This window comes from Aulonocara stuartgranti, assembly GCF_965226115.1.
Source record: "Aulonocara stuartgranti genome assembly, chromosome: 12".
Lineage (NCBI taxonomy): Eukaryota > Metazoa > Chordata > Actinopteri > Cichliformes > Cichlidae > Aulonocara > Aulonocara stuartgranti.
Genome location: NC_138948.1, coordinates 28,904,401 through 28,922,170, shown reverse-complemented (window position 1 = coordinate 28,922,170; position 17,770 = coordinate 28,904,401). Strand labels below are relative to the sequence as shown.

The window sequence follows — 17,770 nt, the reverse complement described above, 5'->3', positions numbered from 1 at the left end:
TGTTACCTGCAGCTCAGTATTGAGTCTAGGCATCGAAGCAGCTCGGCCCTGGTTTTCCAGACCGGAGCCAGTGAATGGAATTCTACTGCTCACACTGGTCTCCATCTTCTTCATCTCTACCGACTCCTGAGCATACAAATACAAACAAAACCCTGCCTCATCAGCATGCAATGATGACATTTGGAGGTGCATTAAGCAATTTGGACTCAATTTGAGAAGACTACTGGAACTCTCTGGACCCGCTGTGTCTCTATAACACCACAATTAGCTAATGGTCTCTTAGCAACAGAGTCCACTAATCACTGACATCAACAATTGATGTTACTAGCAGAACACAGACTCTACCCGCTACTACTCTGTAGCTTAATTATACCCACTGTGTCATTAACAACAATCAACAACAAACAACGATTGTTGTCTGAGGTTGCACACTGCTCCTTTAATTCAGTATTGAGATAACAGACACCATGACTCAATGGTTTAAAGATAGGCTAGACTTGTACTATTTGTAATATAATTCTAACCACTATGCTGTTCTCACTGAGAGTAAAGCAAAAGTGAATTATTTGTGAATGAAAACAATCATCTATACACGGATTACAAGATTATAAGTTAAAGTAAGAAGAGCAGAACCTAGTGAATAGGACATGAGCACATCTGTAGTATTAATAAAAATAGTCAAATAGTAAGGATACTATGTGAAGTCTTGCTTTGACATGAATTACCATATTTAATCAAATTGATGTAATCATTTTATAGCAAACATTATTCTATATGGCCATGCTTTTTCTACTGTTTATCTGGGTTTGGGTCTGAGCAGAGAAGCCCAGACTTCCCTTACCACGGCCACCTCATCTTGGGGGGATACTGAGTTGTGCCCAAGCTAGCTGAGAGACATAACTCGAGCAAGTCCTGTCCAGGAGACTGCCTAGGGCTTTCCTAAAATTACTCAACTAGTCAGTTGAGTTCCAGTCAGATGTCTGAACCACGTCAAATTGGTTCCTTTCAATGTGGAGAAAAAGTGGCTCTACTCCTGATCAAGCTCCTCAGCCTGTCTTTAAGAGGACAGCCAGCATCCAAAAGAAGCTTATTTCTGCCACTTGTGCCACAATGTTTGGAATATATTGTAAACACTGAAATATTTTCACAGCTCATGTTGAACATGCATCCGTATGTTTTACCTGATTGATGGCAGTGTCTGAAGTGTCCTCAGATGGGCCCCGGGACATCGTTCTCTTATTCTTAGCCCATGGCACTTCTTTGGGTTTATCAATCACCCAGGAAGATGATGGCTTGATGGTGTGATCTTGACTTGGCCTGTGTGTAATAATCACAGTTCAGTTTAACTTTTACAAGGTCAGCGGTTCCTGTTGTCATTGAAGTCTCAAGTATTCAAAACTAGCTGTAAAACTATTGTAGGATATCTGACACATTGATCAATTAGCATTATTTCTTGGTAATTAAACAGCTATATTATACAACAGCTATAACTCCACTATAATTTCCCATTGTCTTTCAGGCCTTTTAGTCAACTGGGTCATTTTATATTCTTTAAGTGGTAAAAGCAATCAGATTTTTAGAAGATTTTCCGAAGATGAGATCACAGATCTCACATCCAAAAACTTCCTTTACATCTAACTTTAAGATTTAATTTTTTTGCAAGAACCAGGTCTCAAATAAGAAAGTTGGTCTGCAATGCACCATTTGTACTTTGAAGAACTGACACACACTCACAGGTAAACCGGATTTACTTACTTCTAATAATATATCAATGTGATTTTGGTGATCTGAAAACCTATAATGCTTTTTCTTATTACACTAGGGGATGCTCATAACAAACGTGGCAGAAGTTTAAAAAGCTGAGGAATACACATAAGGTTACATCAAAATTTGTATGGTGGGTTAACAGCTCCGGCTTCACAATGGGTTACAGAGCTGAGTATGATGCTGTAGTATGATGCTAAACGAATGCTAAAACACAACAAACAGCCCTTTGCTCATCAGTAAAATGTCTTCTTGCATTTGTCAGTAGACTAAGACAGTACATTAGTTTATTTAGATAAGTAGCTATAGCTATTAGACAATAGCTACTTAAAATAAGTAGCTATTGTCAATGCAGCCATTAATTTTACTGGCAAATACCTCCTAGAGGCAAAGAAGGTACTGGAGTAAAAAGAATGTGCATATAAAAGTATTACATTTATTTCAGTTTTGATTTTCTCTCCACTATGACCTTTACACAATTTTATAGAAGACTGGCATAGCAGAATAAACTCTGCAGGGCCACTGCAACATAAATGCATGCAGTTATGAAAGAAGTAATCAGATCTTTTATCTAAGTTTAAGACCCAACCCATCAAAAATAGCCAGAAAATTCTAATTTTTTGGAACTGAGATGTTTAATAACCTTTATAACAAAACCTACATTTTTTGCTATATCTTGTTGTTTACTATATAATTTGATGATATAGTTATGATATATTTTTGTATCGCATTTGTGACACTGGGCATTTTTGGCAATGTTATGTTAACAACAATGTTAATTTCACACAAATTTTTTTTTTTTTCCCATTACATTATAGCATTGAAATTATGGCAAGTATTGATCATGTTGATTAGATAGAAGTCTCAGAAACTCATGTATCAAATATGAAACAAAGGGCATTATAGGGTTAAGCAGCACAACTCCATCTATCATTCATCCATCTATCTGTTTATTCAATACAGGATCACAACACACCACAAGCAGAATATAAAAAAGAATCTGTTATGCGTTTTTCCTGAAGTATTGAACTTACAGAGTGCCTCCATTGTTGAGGGAGTTGGAGCTAGGTCTGGTCTGTGGCTGAGACTTGGCATGGGATTTAGACTGGTACCTAAGCATGCTGGGAGGCTCCACACTGTTTAACATCTTAGGGAGGTCTTTCTCCTGTATGTGAGTCAGAGGCAGCAATGGCTTAAATAGAGCCCCGACCTTGCACTGTGGAGGAGAGATGGATGGCAACATGCTGAAGAAATCCAGAGGCAGCAGGCAGAATATTGCTGGACCCAGGTCTGACAACAGGCGCTCAGGGCTAGTTGGATGTGGAGACTTAGGCCAGAATATTCTTTGCTTGTAGTCATGCTTGTTTGCAATATATCTATGTGCATGTGGGAGTGTGGAAACATGCACGAGTAGAGTAGGCGTGCAAAGTTGCTGATAAACATCTGTCAGCAGCCAAATTCCACCAATTCATGTCTGACTGAAACTGACAAGTGTGTCATTAAGTATTTAACATCCACTAGGTTACTGGTGACCCCTCAAAAGTTAGGGTTAAGGTTACCATTTCCCCTACTTAGAACATGTCTGTCCCTTTTCTATAGAATTTCTGCCCACTTGGCACACTCAGAAGGTTCAGAAGGTTTTTATGGATAAATTAATGCCAAAATGTATGAGAATTTACTCGACCCTGGCCGCAGATAGGTTGATGTTAGCCTTGTAACTGTTAAAAGATTAATACAACAACAGCAAGTAACAACTCTCCTGGTACTTCTATATAAATTGGGAAAACAGATGATAGCTTTTGCAAATTACCAGTGAATTACTAGTGAACACAAAGTATCTTCTGTGCATGTGTGTTTACATGCAGCATACATTCAAAGTGTGTAAGTTTGCAAGCATGTATGTGCACCCATGCATCTAGATTTGAACTCCATCCATTGTGTGTGTACTTCCTTGCATGTCTGCATATGTAATGAGGGTGTTGTACCTGGGAGCCCAAAGCGCTCTGTTGCTGCTGCAGTCTCCTAGCTCGATTCTGCTTATAGTAGTCAAAGATCATCAAGGCTGCATAAACCTTCCCTACTGTGAGCTCATTGGCTGAGGAGGTGAGAAGAAATTATTTAAGAAATGACAAGACATAAAAAGAAGTAGTAACTGACTCATTTCTTCTTATTTCAATGCATCTCTGTGCACTGCATGTCTCCCTAATGGTTTAAAGAAAAGGGAATTCTTATGGTGAACAAGTTTGTTAATTTATAGTAAGTAACTAAAAAAAAGAAAAGCAGAACAATCACCTCTGAGTCAAAATGCCTTTTTGTAGTTGCAGTATCTGGTGATCACATCTTGGCAAAGGTGGCAACAAAATCAACTGTAAAGTTAAGTCTTGGATGGCCACATGCACACAGTAACTCACACTATAGGGTGGTTTAGGGATACTTTTTGGGTGAAAAAGCTGCTGTGCATCTACTTTTTATGGCAGTATATTTAAGGACCAGCTGTGGACCAGCTGAAGTCTGTCCTCCATCCCTTGGAAAGCCATCCTCTCTTCCCTTGAGGAGTCAGTAGTTCACAGCTGGTTATAAGCCTTTGTCACTCTCATAGCCCACCACTTCCTATGGATTCATTGACTTAACTGCTAATTGCCTACCTGCCCACTCTCCACTGAAAACCTGCCACTCACCACAGATCTCCACCTGCTAATTGGTACCTACTCCTAAGCCTTGTTTGCCCGTTGCCTTTTTTAATTAAACCTATACTTGATTGTAGTCACTGTCTGCACCTTGGGTCAGAAATTTTTAAAGTCATGATGACCAGTGTTGGTCAAATTGCTTGAAAAAAAATTACTAATTACTGATTACTTCACCAACAAATAAATGTTGTTAATTCACTAATTACTTATTTTCAAAAGTAATTAGTTACTTTATTACTTAGTTACTTTTTAAAAACACGACACACAACCTGAATACTTAACAATGTAATAGACCTTTCAGCCCAATTCTATTTTTTCTGCATGATCCATCATATAAAATTGCTAGTCAGAGTATTAATACTATAGTGTACTAAAGAGTATTATGAATATAATATGAATATAGTATTATGAAAGGACACCAGAGTCTGGGAATGGTACTATAATGTTCAATTAAAAGTCAATTAATTATTAATTATTAATTAATTTTCTCTTTAGCATCAACTCTAAGTGCCACAATTTAAAAAAAAGAAAAAGACTACTTTTTTATGTATGTCATCTATAGATGAATAGAAAATTACAATTCTGATAATTTGCTTACGTTTATGTGGCGTGACCAACAGGTCCATGGTCTTTTGGGAAAGGTTGGGCCACACTGTGGACAATTCCTTTTTTAACTCTGCATCACATAATCGCTGGGCTACCATTCCTACAAGTACAAAATCAAGAGAGATTAAAAGAGACTCAACCTCTTGTCATAATAGTGATAACCTTAACCATAACGTAATAATTCTAACTGACACACATCAAAAACTATTTATTTTTCCCCCCACAACTGTCCTTTTTGCTTTGCTCCAAAGATAAGGTTAGGATTAGGGTTAACATTGAAGATTACTTAGACCATTTTGGGTCTACACAGTGTTATCAGTGTATAATTATGTGCCTCTAACCTGACGCCAACTTGATCTCCAGTGCTGTGCGAATCAGTGCCATCAGAGTGGAGGTAAAGTGAACTGTGTTGTCATCAGCAATAGGCATATTCATTTTGACGAGGCGCTGAGGGTTAGACAAAGAGACATTAGGTCACTGATCATAACAAACTGTTTAATAAAAACATAAATTTCACCCAGAGAAATCAGTCTGTGTGCTGAAGTGATCCTATCCCCTCAAATGATTCAGGTTCTTTGCTAAATTTGGTTTATTATGTGCAAGTTTCTCTAGATTGATGAAATGCTCCAGAGATATATTTCAGCACACAAAAAGCCTTCTCTACAAGAATATACAGGAGACAAACTAGACATTGACATACACTGCTACTAGCTACAGTATGCACTATGTTGCAAGTCAAAGGGCACTGGTGCAAGACTGACATTGACCGAAAAAAAGGCGAGAGAAGGCATGTAACACATAACCATGAAGGTGCTTCAACAGTCGCAGGAGCTCGACTCTGTGGTTGCCATCGCAGCAATCATCAGTTTGGAGTTGAGAAGCTGAGTATGCTCTACATGTACAGTGGATACTAGCATCAAAGAGTTAATTCCACCAAGCTTGATCAGACTTAGCAGGAAGACTTGGTTCATACAGCATTAATGGAACCACTATTTGCATAAAGGATGCTATGGGATTGTTGCTGTAAGAGTTGAGCTCCCCTGAACACAAAAAGCATTCACCTACATGTGCTATCAGTGGCAGTGCAGAGAATAAGAAGACCAGAGTCAGAATGAAACGGGGATGGAGAACTGAGGGCCAAACATATACACACACTCAGGCCTTTTTACACATGGCCACACACTCACTTTAGCAAATGTACACACACAATCATAGGCTGCACAATCAGCTGGAAAGAAAAAATCCTTAACTCAAACCACTAACAATAACAGAAGTAATTGACCTATTAAAGATTTACCTGTAGCAACATATGTTTTGTCTTTTATGCAATGAAATAAATATTTTTTGCAGAAAAATAACCATTTGAAAATGGTATTTGTTCAGCAGAGCCGCTCCAATGCTTTTCAGCACATTAGGTCATGTTCAACCCTTCTTGCATTTAGCAGTTAATAGAGCTGTAATTTTTATGGCTAATTATAACATGAGGTTTTTTTTACATTTATTTTTAGGCATAACAAACTTTTTGAGGTATAAGTACAATCCAGGGAGTGTTAAAATTGTTTCACTATCTCCGCGTCCCCTTTTTATTGCAGAGCTGTCTCAAAGGCAAAGCTTACAAGCTAAAAAAAAGCATAAACCTAAATCTAAAGGCAGAGCATTTTCAAGTTTTGAAGAATCTTGAAAAAAAAAAGCATTCCAGTGTATCATTAAAGAAACGGTATATTAATGCGCAAAAGGTCCATCCATCCAGAAAAGTGGCAAACAGTTAAAAACTAGAAAAAGTTGCATTTCCTGCGAAAATGCTGTGTGAATGCCTTGTAGTGGAATCTGAAAACAGCAGAATAAGGAGAACTATCTGTTGAAAACTGTGTAGAAGCTGAACTGTTTGCTGAAAACTGGTTTATTTAAAAAGGGTACACTGAACAGTGTCACTAAAGCAGAGTGCATGCAAGCAGAGCAGAAGTGTGCTAACAGCCACAAGTAGGATTCAAACCTGCACCAACAGATCTCACAGCAGCTGTTCATCTCACTGAACCATAGCAGTTCTTGTGTCAACGAGAGATATGATGAGAGAAAAAATGTGCAGGGGGCTGAAGAAGCTGAATTGTTGTGAAAAGAGGTGAAGAAGCAGAACTGTATGCTAGAAAAAGGTGAAAAGGCTGAAATTCTTCTGAAAGAGCAGAAGAGGCTGAAATTTTTTCAGCTACTCATTGAGCCAAACTGGTTCTCACGTAACTAAAAAAGGTGAAAAAGCTGAAAATTCTGACAAAAAAAAAAAAAAAGCAGAAGAGGCTGAGATTTGTGCTGATAAGAGGTGAAAACGCTGAACCTTCTGCTGAAAAGAGGCAGAACAACCTGGTTCTGCTAAATTTTAGTCCACCAATCAGAGGTACTACTTCTGTCTGCTTCATCAGGCTGTGTACTTGTATGTATTTCTGCCATGGAGCATTAACAAGAATCTGAGGTCCATATTAGAAATGCTGCCAAAATCATAAAACGTAGCAGAATTGTAATAAATTAGCAATATAAATTGCAGGACTGTGATAGTGTATTAATTTGTAGTTAAAAAAAAAAAACCTGTGGAACAAGGTGGAATTGAACCCAAGACATTTGGGCTGCAGACCCGTGTCATAACCAATTGTGCCACCTGGAACAGGGGCGGGGGGGCTCAGAAAACAGAGTGATGAGGAGTCAGAATTAGATTGCGGTGAGAGGCGAAAAATGCCGTTTTTTGGTGTTACAAAATGTTGTGCAACTCAAAAAGTCGGTGGGATAGAAGCATAATTTTTGTACTGGGTGAATCAGCAGACTTTGGTGAACTTTCACTGTGACGGAGGTACATAGGTCTTTGTACCTCCATCGCGGAGATATGACCACACGGCTTCATTTCCAGAGTTTGAAAACTGAGAGGACAGATTTCCGCCCCTCAAACAAACGTAATTCATCGCTCAACGATAAGATAATTGTAAAAACTGTTTAGAACACTCAAAGTGTCTGAAGATATATTGGCACAAGCCTCATGTCTTAACTTTGCTTTGTTAAGGAGATATGACGATTCAAAAATGCCTCCAGTTAGAATTTCAGCTCTAAGTTTCACAACCTCCCCATAGACTTTGAATGGGAAGTTTTCAGACCTTGTGTCACTTCGAGGCAAATTGTGAAAAAAACGTAACTCGCACGATAATGATAGTGACACTGTCTTAAAGCCAACAAAAATACCTACGTTTTGATGTATAATTCGTGTGGGTTCAGCAAAAGTTGAGTAAGCAACAGGAGTTTGTTCGTACATGAAGAAGGGTTTCAGAGCTTAGAGTGCACGCACTCTAACTCTCAGTCCATATCAACGATAGCAACCCATGCAAATCCTCATAATTCATACAAAAGTTAAAAATTAATTCAAGGGAAATGGTAGAACTTATGGAAAAGCTGAATTAGACAGCAGTAGCAGAAGAACAGGAGAATGGTTTAAAGGTGGAATGGTGGTTCTAGGTGAAAGTATGTGGAAGTACTTAAGGTTCAAAAACATGCCACTTAGAGCGTTTTATGGGATGTGTGCCATTCACTTCAATGGGAGCTGGAAAGAGCAGAATTGATAGAAACTGTAAAAATTTGAATGGTGATAATGGCATAAAAACTGAGGGACTAGTTAAGCGGCAAAAAATGTAGGGAAGCAAATAGAAAAAGAAAAAGGAAGAATAAAGAGAAACAGGATCTCAATAGTGTGAATGCCGGTGAGGCATTCACACAACAAGGTAAGTGGTGAGAGATGTTAATTTCATTTTTTGTTTACATGGTTATGCATTTGCACGCTCTTATAATTGGAGCGAGAAGTAACTAACAAAGCTTCACTGAATTCAACTGTGCTGGCTACCTGACTCAGTATTCTGACAAATACAAACTGTAACCTTTTAGAGTTATTGTAGAGCATAAAAGATTCCAGACTCTTTAAAGTGCCTACAACCTTTGCCTAGTACTGTACAACCATTATGAATGTAATGTAACATTTGTAAATGGCACACTACATTTTGTCCATTTTTGCATATCTACCTGAGGTGAGTTTTAACTGGAATAAAATAGGAAAACAGAAAATAAAAAAAGAAAGTAGTGATTTCTAAATTGACTTTGACTTGTATTTCATTGCAGACAATATGAACACAAAATATTTTATGTTTTGGTTGGTCAGTTTAATTTCATTTGTAAATATACATCCTTACCTGTCACTCAGACCTGCAACACATTCCAAAAAAGGTTGGGACAGGAGCAATTTAGGGCTAGTAATCAGGTAAATTGGCTAAATAATGATGTGATTTGAAACAGGTGATATCAACGGGTGATTGTAATTATGATTTGGTACAAAAGCAGCATCCAAGAAAGGTCCTTTAGGAGTAAAGGTGGGGCGAGGATCGCCAATTTACTAACAAATACAGGAAAAAATTATTGAAATGTGTAAAAAAAAAAAAAATCTCAGAATTTTTTTATGGTCATTTTGCTCCAACATGAGTCCCACTCTGTTATGTGCCTTTTCTGTTATTAGTTTACTCAGACTGTCTTTGGTAATAATTGTGACATTTGTAACCCATATTTGAGTATGGCTTAACTAGAATATACCAGAATAAGAAAAGAATCATTAATCTAAGCAGCACACTTCATTTGTAATGAATAAACCATAGGTGCAGCAGTTAAGGAGTTAACTGTTCTGGTTTAGACACGTGTTACTCTAGGCCAATGAGCTGCTGAAACGTGGTACAGGCTCCGCCTGCCGCCCCTGCCTAGGAGGACACAGATTTTTCTCTTCTCTCTCTCGCTCGCGAACCTTCCACGAGCAAGCTAGTGAGGAAACGAGACACGGCGATTTACTGAGACGAGGTGTGAAAAAGAGTAATATAGACGGAGAGCTAGCACTCGCCGTTTATGAAAGATTGTTTTACTGTATGTATATTGCTAAGACGAGTCGTGCGCCATCTCGCGCTGCTCCGTCTTTCTAATTCTGAGATCGGTGAGCAAAGTGTTTTACTTGTTCATTATTTATCTGTGTTTCATGAATGCCTTGCAAGTAAAATGTTCCAGTGTTTAATGATAATTGTTTAGAAATGTTCTGTAGGAAACTTTGTTCAATTTACTGAAACCCAGTAGTTGAAGCGAATGTGTGAATTGTGATTTTATGAGGAACTTAATATGTCCCATGACACTGTCGTTGACAGGTCAGGGTTTTTTTTGTTTGGTTTTGTTTTTTTTTTTTGTTTCTTTGGTTTGTATCTTCCTGGTGCATTCCAACGGATCCTGAAATTGATGGCGAGCCAACCCCGTTGAAGGACCAAATGACTTTGTTCTGTCCTGCACATCAGAGTGTGGTAGGCCAGATGCAACAAAACAGAAACACACCACGCCATTTTGTACTCGTAGTCCCCCTTCTTCACACACATCCCTCTGGACTCACGGGCGGGTGGTTTTAAGGACTCGTTTTACGGACTCTGTACATTCCATGAATGTGAACAAAAGTGAGTGTGAGCTGTCGGAAATAACCCTCCAGCTGATTAACTGTTGCTATTTGTAAACGAAGTCTGTGAAAATGCAAATAAGTGTTAACATTTACATGCTGATGATTGAAATTGTGGTTCATTGTTGGATGTGAACTGTACTTCCAGAAAGGGTGCACCCAGGTAAGATTTCTTTCTCATCGAGTGATTACTGTGATTTTGCCAAAAGGTATTATTAAGAGAGTACTGGTACCGAAAGGGGATAATTTCATTTGTAAATGTTTTGTATGTTTGTCATAATGTCCTGTTGTTTCTAATTGAGAAGAAAAATACAATTCCGGTTATTTTTCAAAACTCGCGGTTGTCTGAGTCTCATTCAGTTCGCCTCTCCTGTACGTAGCCGAACCTACTGGTCCAAATCATTGAGCTCTTTGGTGCCAAATCCTTTTTTGATCTGGGAGTATTCGAAACACGCACATCAGTGTTACACATTGGTGAAGATGAAAATGTTTGAGTAATTGAGTAATCAATACAGAAATCCTGCTGGAAATTCCTGTTCAATGTCTTTAAACCTTATAAACAAGTTGACCACAGTGTAAAGATTTCCTCAAATGTAACTTAGTCACTGTATATGACTACATTGTTTGCATTTGCCCCTGTGTTAACATGCAAATTTCATTATTTAGATTGGCTATCCGGATAAAGATAATGTGATCAGCTAGAAATAGTGTAGAGGTTAAATCAAGGTTTAGCACCTCTAATATTCTAACACAAAAAGAAAGAAAGAAACATACACAGACACATGCACACAACAGATATTTCCACACAGTGAACAGACTGAGATGATATGACAGAAAAATGAGAGAAAAAAAAGTAGTAGCAGTACAGACAGAACCACAGAGTCAAAAGCACATATACAAAACATTTCTTCCACAGAAAAGCAGCAGAAGCTAGACATACCCACACACACACACACACACACACACACACCTGGACATACATAATTGCACACACATACGCACACGCACGCACGCATGCACGCAAAACTCACTGCTCCACAAAATAAAAACCAAACTAGGGTATACCACTGAAAGGAAATAGTGATGCAACGGAGCAATTTCCCTCCATATACATTATATATCTTAATCAAGCATTCTTTATTAAGGGCTATGTTCTTATAATTAGGGATGGGTATTAACCCAAAGCAGCAGATACTATTAGCAAAACCGTAAGACAGAAAAGATGAGTGACTTACACTCAAAATATCAGAGCACTAGCAAAACAAAGAAATGTGGGAATAGTGCAGAGCAAAGACATTGGCTTGAGTTCACGCCAATGGAAAAAAGATTGTTGAGAAGGGGGAAGAAAGTGGCGGAAGAGGAGGGTCTACCTTGTAGGCGACTCTTGGCGGACATTTCTTTCCCAAACCTAAGGGTGGGGACATGTGGAGCAGCATCTGATACATATCGAGGTACTTGATACGGCCACTTCACAGGGTAGGAAATCAAAACATAAATAGAATGCAAACAGAGATGGATGGGAAGTTAGAGAAGGGGAAAATAAATAAAAAGAAATCAACAAAACAGCAGAATAATGGAAAGGAAAAACAGAAATCTGTTGTTAATAGATTTCCTTGAGTGAGATGGAAGGTATATGCCATCCTCGGCCACTGTGTCAGGGCGCAGGGATGGATGCATCGCCATGGAGCTCAGGATTCCTGAGAGGAAACATGGAATGGTAAAGAGTGAGTCAGGGGAGGAGGGGAGAAAAATGGGACAATGTTCAGACCCACACAGGATGCTGATGAAAGGGAAGAGAGATGAGAGCAGTATAATGGGGATGTCTGCCACAGCATGCTTGCAGACATCTCACTGGTACTACAACCAGGGTGTACGGAGACAAAGGTTTCAATGCCAGCCTGAAATCTGCTGTGGTTGCTCATAGCCTAACTTTCACGAGGCAGACATGTACAAAAAAGATCACATTGTTCTTGCTGATTTTGATTTGCCATAACTGAATTGAATTTAAGACTTTTGAAGGCTCAGTTTGTAGAGTAAATTGCAGTCTGCAGTTAAAACATTACAGACAGAAGAAAGTCTTATGGCAGGCAGCATGTTGGGACAGTGCCGCGGCTTTGAAAACTTTGTTTCCACTCCAGGATCATCAAAGCCAGACAGTTTGAAGGGGCAAGTGCTAGTGTAAAGGCGATTTCATTGGTGCACAGCCATTCAGTTAAAATTCTCTTGGCATAGAGGTACACAAAGCACCCTAGTGATGGAAATGTCTGGTATTTGCAAACCTTGTATGCTACCCTATTAGGGCAGTTCTTCCCTAAGCCAAGGGGGGGTGAGATAATGCGTAACAAATTGTACATATCCTTATAGGAAATCCGTCCGCTGCGGAAAAGAACAAGCACATAAATAAACAACCGTTCAGGACAGCTTCCAAAATAAAACAAAACAAAACAAAACAATAAACAAAAAAACAAAATCCCAATAATTATCAGAGGGCTGACTGCAAACAACAAGGTACAGGAATGAGGCCTTGTTCAGTCACCGTAGTCACAAACAGGGGAGAGAGGAGTAAGGCTAGAGAGGTTTTTCCTTCACTTTACTGTGCATTCTGTTCTCTGGGGCCAGATGAAGGCTTGAACATACCACGCAGCTGGGTCGTACTCAGCCCAAACCCGGATAAACTCATCGAGGTGATGAGGCCCCAGGATGGACGAGTCTCTGGTCAGATACTCAAAGTTATCCATTATGACTGCCACAAACAGGTTCAGCATCTAGAAGACAGACATAAGGTAGTTAGACCTGTTGTTTTGAAATATAAAAAATAACAGACATGTATTTTTATGTTTTATGATATTCTAATAAAAGCTAACACTAAATTCTAGGATTTCACAGATGAAATGTTATCTAACTAGACAAGATACTGATGTAAACATGTTGAAATAGTTCTTCACAGTATTATCGATGTTAAGCAAACAAAAACACTTAATTGTAATTGCAAACATGTGCAAACATGCCCACAGTTCCCTTTAGAATATATCTATCTACATTTAAAAACTGCTTCAAAAAAAGCTTAATACCGTTGTTTCGACTGTTTTTAATTCAATAACTTTAATGCCACCTCTATGCATTCTGTGGATTCTGATTTATTCTTGTTTCCATTTTTTAAGAACCTTTTGTTATATTTTGATTATGACTTTTCACTTTCATTGTTTTTATGCTGTCTTAATGTTTTATTACAAATGGAACAGCAGTTTATAATGAAGTTTATAATGCCAAAAACACAGAGGACATACATCTTAACCTCCTAAGACCTGAACTCTTCCACAGCATGTATTTTTAATTTCTCTTTGATATTTGGGTTGATTAGGACCCAATTAATGTAAAAACAAAGAATTACCAGATTTATTTTTTTTTACCAGTTTTTTTTCTAAGAAAAATGAGAGCCACATATGAGGATATTCGTTTAAAATTTCAGTATAACAGTAGCAGTATAATGTTCTCGTAAGTAGATATCAGGCCCTTGTAGAGCAAAATTGAGTATATGTTGGTCTAAATAACCCTAAATGTGATGTCCACATATGAGGACGCCAGGTCCTAGGAGGGTCAATATTATATTTTAGCAATATAACTGTTGCTACTTTAAAAAAGATATGCTGTATTTTGTATTTTTAAGTGGCTTGAAAACACATTTTTAAGTATCATGTATTGATTACACATACTGGATCTGGCATGTATGTAAAAAATTAAACAGCTGGAATACTGGATGTGTATCTTCTCAGGGAGCAAAAATCCTGTACTAACAAAAACTCATTAACAAGTGTTGATTTATTCATTCATTAAAAATTTGAGGAAATGACCAGTAATGATCATTACTCTGTCCCAAATATATGTGTGATGACTAACTAGCACATGTGTATTTCTGACTAGGTGGCTTAAAGATGGGCAGCTGCGAGGTTTTACAGTAAGTTTTATATTTACTCTGTGTTGTGATCAGCAATTTAGACGTAAATATTATAAAAAAGCAGAAGTAAGAGTCAGTTAAACTCTTTGGCCAATAGTTAAACAATCAAATGTGTCAGCTGCAATGGCGACATTTAGGCTTCAGTACTGACCAGGAAAGAGCAGAGAAAAATGAAAGAGACAAAGTAGAAATAGGCAAAATCGCTGCCACACTCTTTTCCGTGGGTCCCTGATCGCTCATCACATGTACGGTGACTCAAGCATGATAACATGATCTCATGCCAAGCCTCTCCAGTTGCACTCCTGATCCATTATAGAGAGAGAAGAGGAAAGAGAGAAACAGAAATGGTTAGAATAAAGTCATTGACAACACTGTGCATCACCCCAATTCAGCTTCAACAAACTTAAAATTATTGTGAAGCACTTTGATGTATACTAATCTTTTACATGTGCTATTGAAAAACAAATTTTAACTTGACTTGACTTAAAATAACATGGTTGATTTTTGACTATTTTCGGTGAAGGAAGATCAGTCTGATGCTAATATGTCTTGCAGAAAAAAGAACAGTGTGTTTCTTATTAAAGCGCGATATATCGAGATATATATATATATATATATATATATATATATATACACACACACACACACACACACACACACACACACACACACAAACACACAGTGGCTTGCAAAAGTATTCGGCCCCCTTGAACTTTCCCACATTTTGTCACATTACAGCCACAAACATGAATCAATTTTATTGGAATTCCACGTGAAAGACCAATACAAAGTGGTGTACACGTGAGAAGTGGAACGAAAATCATACATGATTCCAAACATTTTTTACAAATAAATAACTGCAAAGTGGGGTGTGCGTAATTATTCAGCCCCCTTTGGTCTGAGTGTAGTCAGTTGCCCATAGACATTGCCTGATGAGTGCTAATGACTAAATAGAGTCTACCTATGTGTAATCTAATGTCAGTACAAATATAGCTGCTCTGTGACGGCCTCAGAAGTTGTCTAAGAGAAAATTGGGAGCAACAACACCATGAAGTCCAAAGAACACACCAGACAGGTCAGGTATAAAGTTATTGAGAAATTTAAAGCAGGCTTTGGCTACAAAATCATTTCCCAAGCCTTGAACATCTCACGGAGCACTGTTCAACCGATCATTCGGAAGCGGAAGGAGTATGGCATGGCACAACTGTAAACCTACCAAGATAAGGCCGTCCACCTAAACTCACAGGACGAGCAAGGAGAGCGCTGATCAAAAATGCAGCTAAGAGGCCCATGGTGTACGAGAGGAACTGACCTGAGAGATAGAGGTCGTGTCCAAATTCATGGGCTGCATCCTCCTGAGGACGCATTTGTAGACCGATTACGTCACAGCGACGCGACAAAGTAGGGCTGCTCAATTAATTGAATTTTAATCACGATTACGATCTGGGCTTTCAACGATCATTAAAAATGACTGAGCCGATTATTAGCCCCTCCCTCATGCTTTACTCTCGCACTGCTCCGTGTGGCAAATCCAGCGCACCTCTCTGCATTTCGAACACGCGTCACAACAATTAAGAGCAGGGGTCCCCAAACCCCGGGCCTTGGACCGGTACCGGTCCGTGAGTCGTTTGGTACTGGGCCGCGAGAGTTGAGGCTCAGGTGTGAAATGTATGGTTTTCAGGGTCAAAGGAGCTTGCAAAGAAAAGCGTCTGGACTTCTTTAAGTTGCTTGAAGACGTTTCACCTCTCATCCGAGAAGCTTCTTCAGTTCTAAGGTCAAATGGTGGAGAGTCCCAGATATAAACCTAGTGGGAGTGACCCCCCACAGAGGGACAAAAGGACCCCCTGATGATCCTCTAATCGCCTGAGCCAAGGTGTGAAATTGGGTGTGGGACCCAATCAGCCAGAGTTTCGGGTGTGTTTATAAATGCCCTGGGTGGTTTTCACACAGCTGAAAAAACATCAAACAGAAAACTGATTAAACAGAAGTGTGAGACGGTCGAGAATTTACGCCAGTGCCCTGTTATATTTTAGATAGCAAGGAGCAGACGGCCGAGTTCATTAAACTCCATCGAGACAGCATCAGAAGGCAAGACCGTCCAATTTCACAGTCGTTTACTTCCGGTCTACCCAACCTACTGAGGACCTGGCCTACGTAGACCGCAAAGGCGGGGTCCTCAGGAGGATGCAGCCCATGAATTTGGACACGACTAGAATCATGGTGAAGTTTGAAACCTGGATCCTCCGTAGCCGGTTACCAAGACTACGTGAGGTACCCTACGTGAAGTAACCTAGATCTACTAGATGTTGTGAATACAGCCTACCTCAACCTTACCTACCTCAAGTGCTTACCTACCTCAACTACCAAGGCTAACCAACTGATCTACACCACGGCAACAGTGATCAGTTAGATGCTTGGCTACAAGCTGAACAGCTACAAGAAGCAGTGCAGACCATGGAGAAGGAGACTAGAGACCAAGATCAAGATAGCATGGAGGGAGGTTAGCCAACTATCAGAGGTGCAGAAATGTGCAATGAAGGTGCCTAAGAAGTACAGCAAGCTGTCCATACCTGAGGCCTTGGAAACTGCCAAGAAACGACTCACAGCCTTGGCCAGCCGCTTGAAGATGTACACCAAATAGATTGAAGGCAGGAGAATAAACCAGCTTTTCTCCACAGAACCAGCCAGGGTGTACTCTCAGTGGCAAGGGAATAATATAAGAACAGCACCACCAAGGCTGGAAACCGAGCAATACTGGAAGGACATATGGGAGAAGGACGCCATCCATAACAGCAATACTCAGCGGATAGTGGATCAAAGAGCAGACCACAGAGACCTCCCTGAACAGGGTTCAGTAACCAGCACAGTGGCAGATATCCAAGAAAGGATCTCCAGTATGAAGAGTTGGACAGCACCAGGCCCTGGGATGGTTCATGCCTACTGGCTGAAGAAGCTGACTGCACTTCACGAGCATCTGGCAGTACAAATGAACCAGCTGCTAGTTGATGAGAGACATCCAGAATGGCTAAATGAAGGCCAGACAGTCCTGATCCCCAAGGACCCCCAGAAGGGAAAAGTCCTATAACAGTAAAGAGTCATAAAGTCTGCGGAGAGGATCATAGGAACAAAACTTCCTTCCATGGACTCTCTGTACACACAACGCTGCTGAAAAAGAGCAGAGAGAATTACCAGGGACCCACACCATCTAGTTCACCCTCTGCTCAGACACAAAAAGTGTATATACATCCTTAGACACAACAG

At 39.4% G+C, this 17,770-nt stretch overlaps 1 protein-coding gene across 1 annotated transcript in view; it reads right to left on the bottom strand.

Moving 5' to 3' along the window:
- Positions 1-17,770, bottom strand: part of LOC309719252 (voltage-dependent N-type calcium channel subunit alpha-1B-like) — a 327,817-nt gene that overhangs the window by 47,773 nt on the left and 262,274 nt on the right. Inside the window, exons 37-45 of the mRNA XM_082555244.1 lie at positions 14,661-14,811; positions 13,192-13,319; positions 11,925-12,021; positions 5,399-5,504; positions 5,050-5,157; positions 3,750-3,859; positions 2,799-2,980; positions 1,182-1,317; positions 7-126 (exon numbers count right to left, since the gene is read on the bottom strand). Of these exons, the coding sequence (XP_082411370.1) occupies positions 7-126; positions 1,182-1,317; positions 2,799-2,980; positions 3,750-3,859; positions 5,050-5,157; positions 5,399-5,504; positions 11,925-12,021; positions 13,192-13,319; positions 14,661-14,811 (1,138 nt within the window). The remainder of the gene's footprint in view (positions 1-6; positions 127-1,181; positions 1,318-2,798; positions 2,981-3,749; positions 3,860-5,049; positions 5,158-5,398; positions 5,505-11,924; positions 12,022-13,191; positions 13,320-14,660; positions 14,812-17,770) is intronic.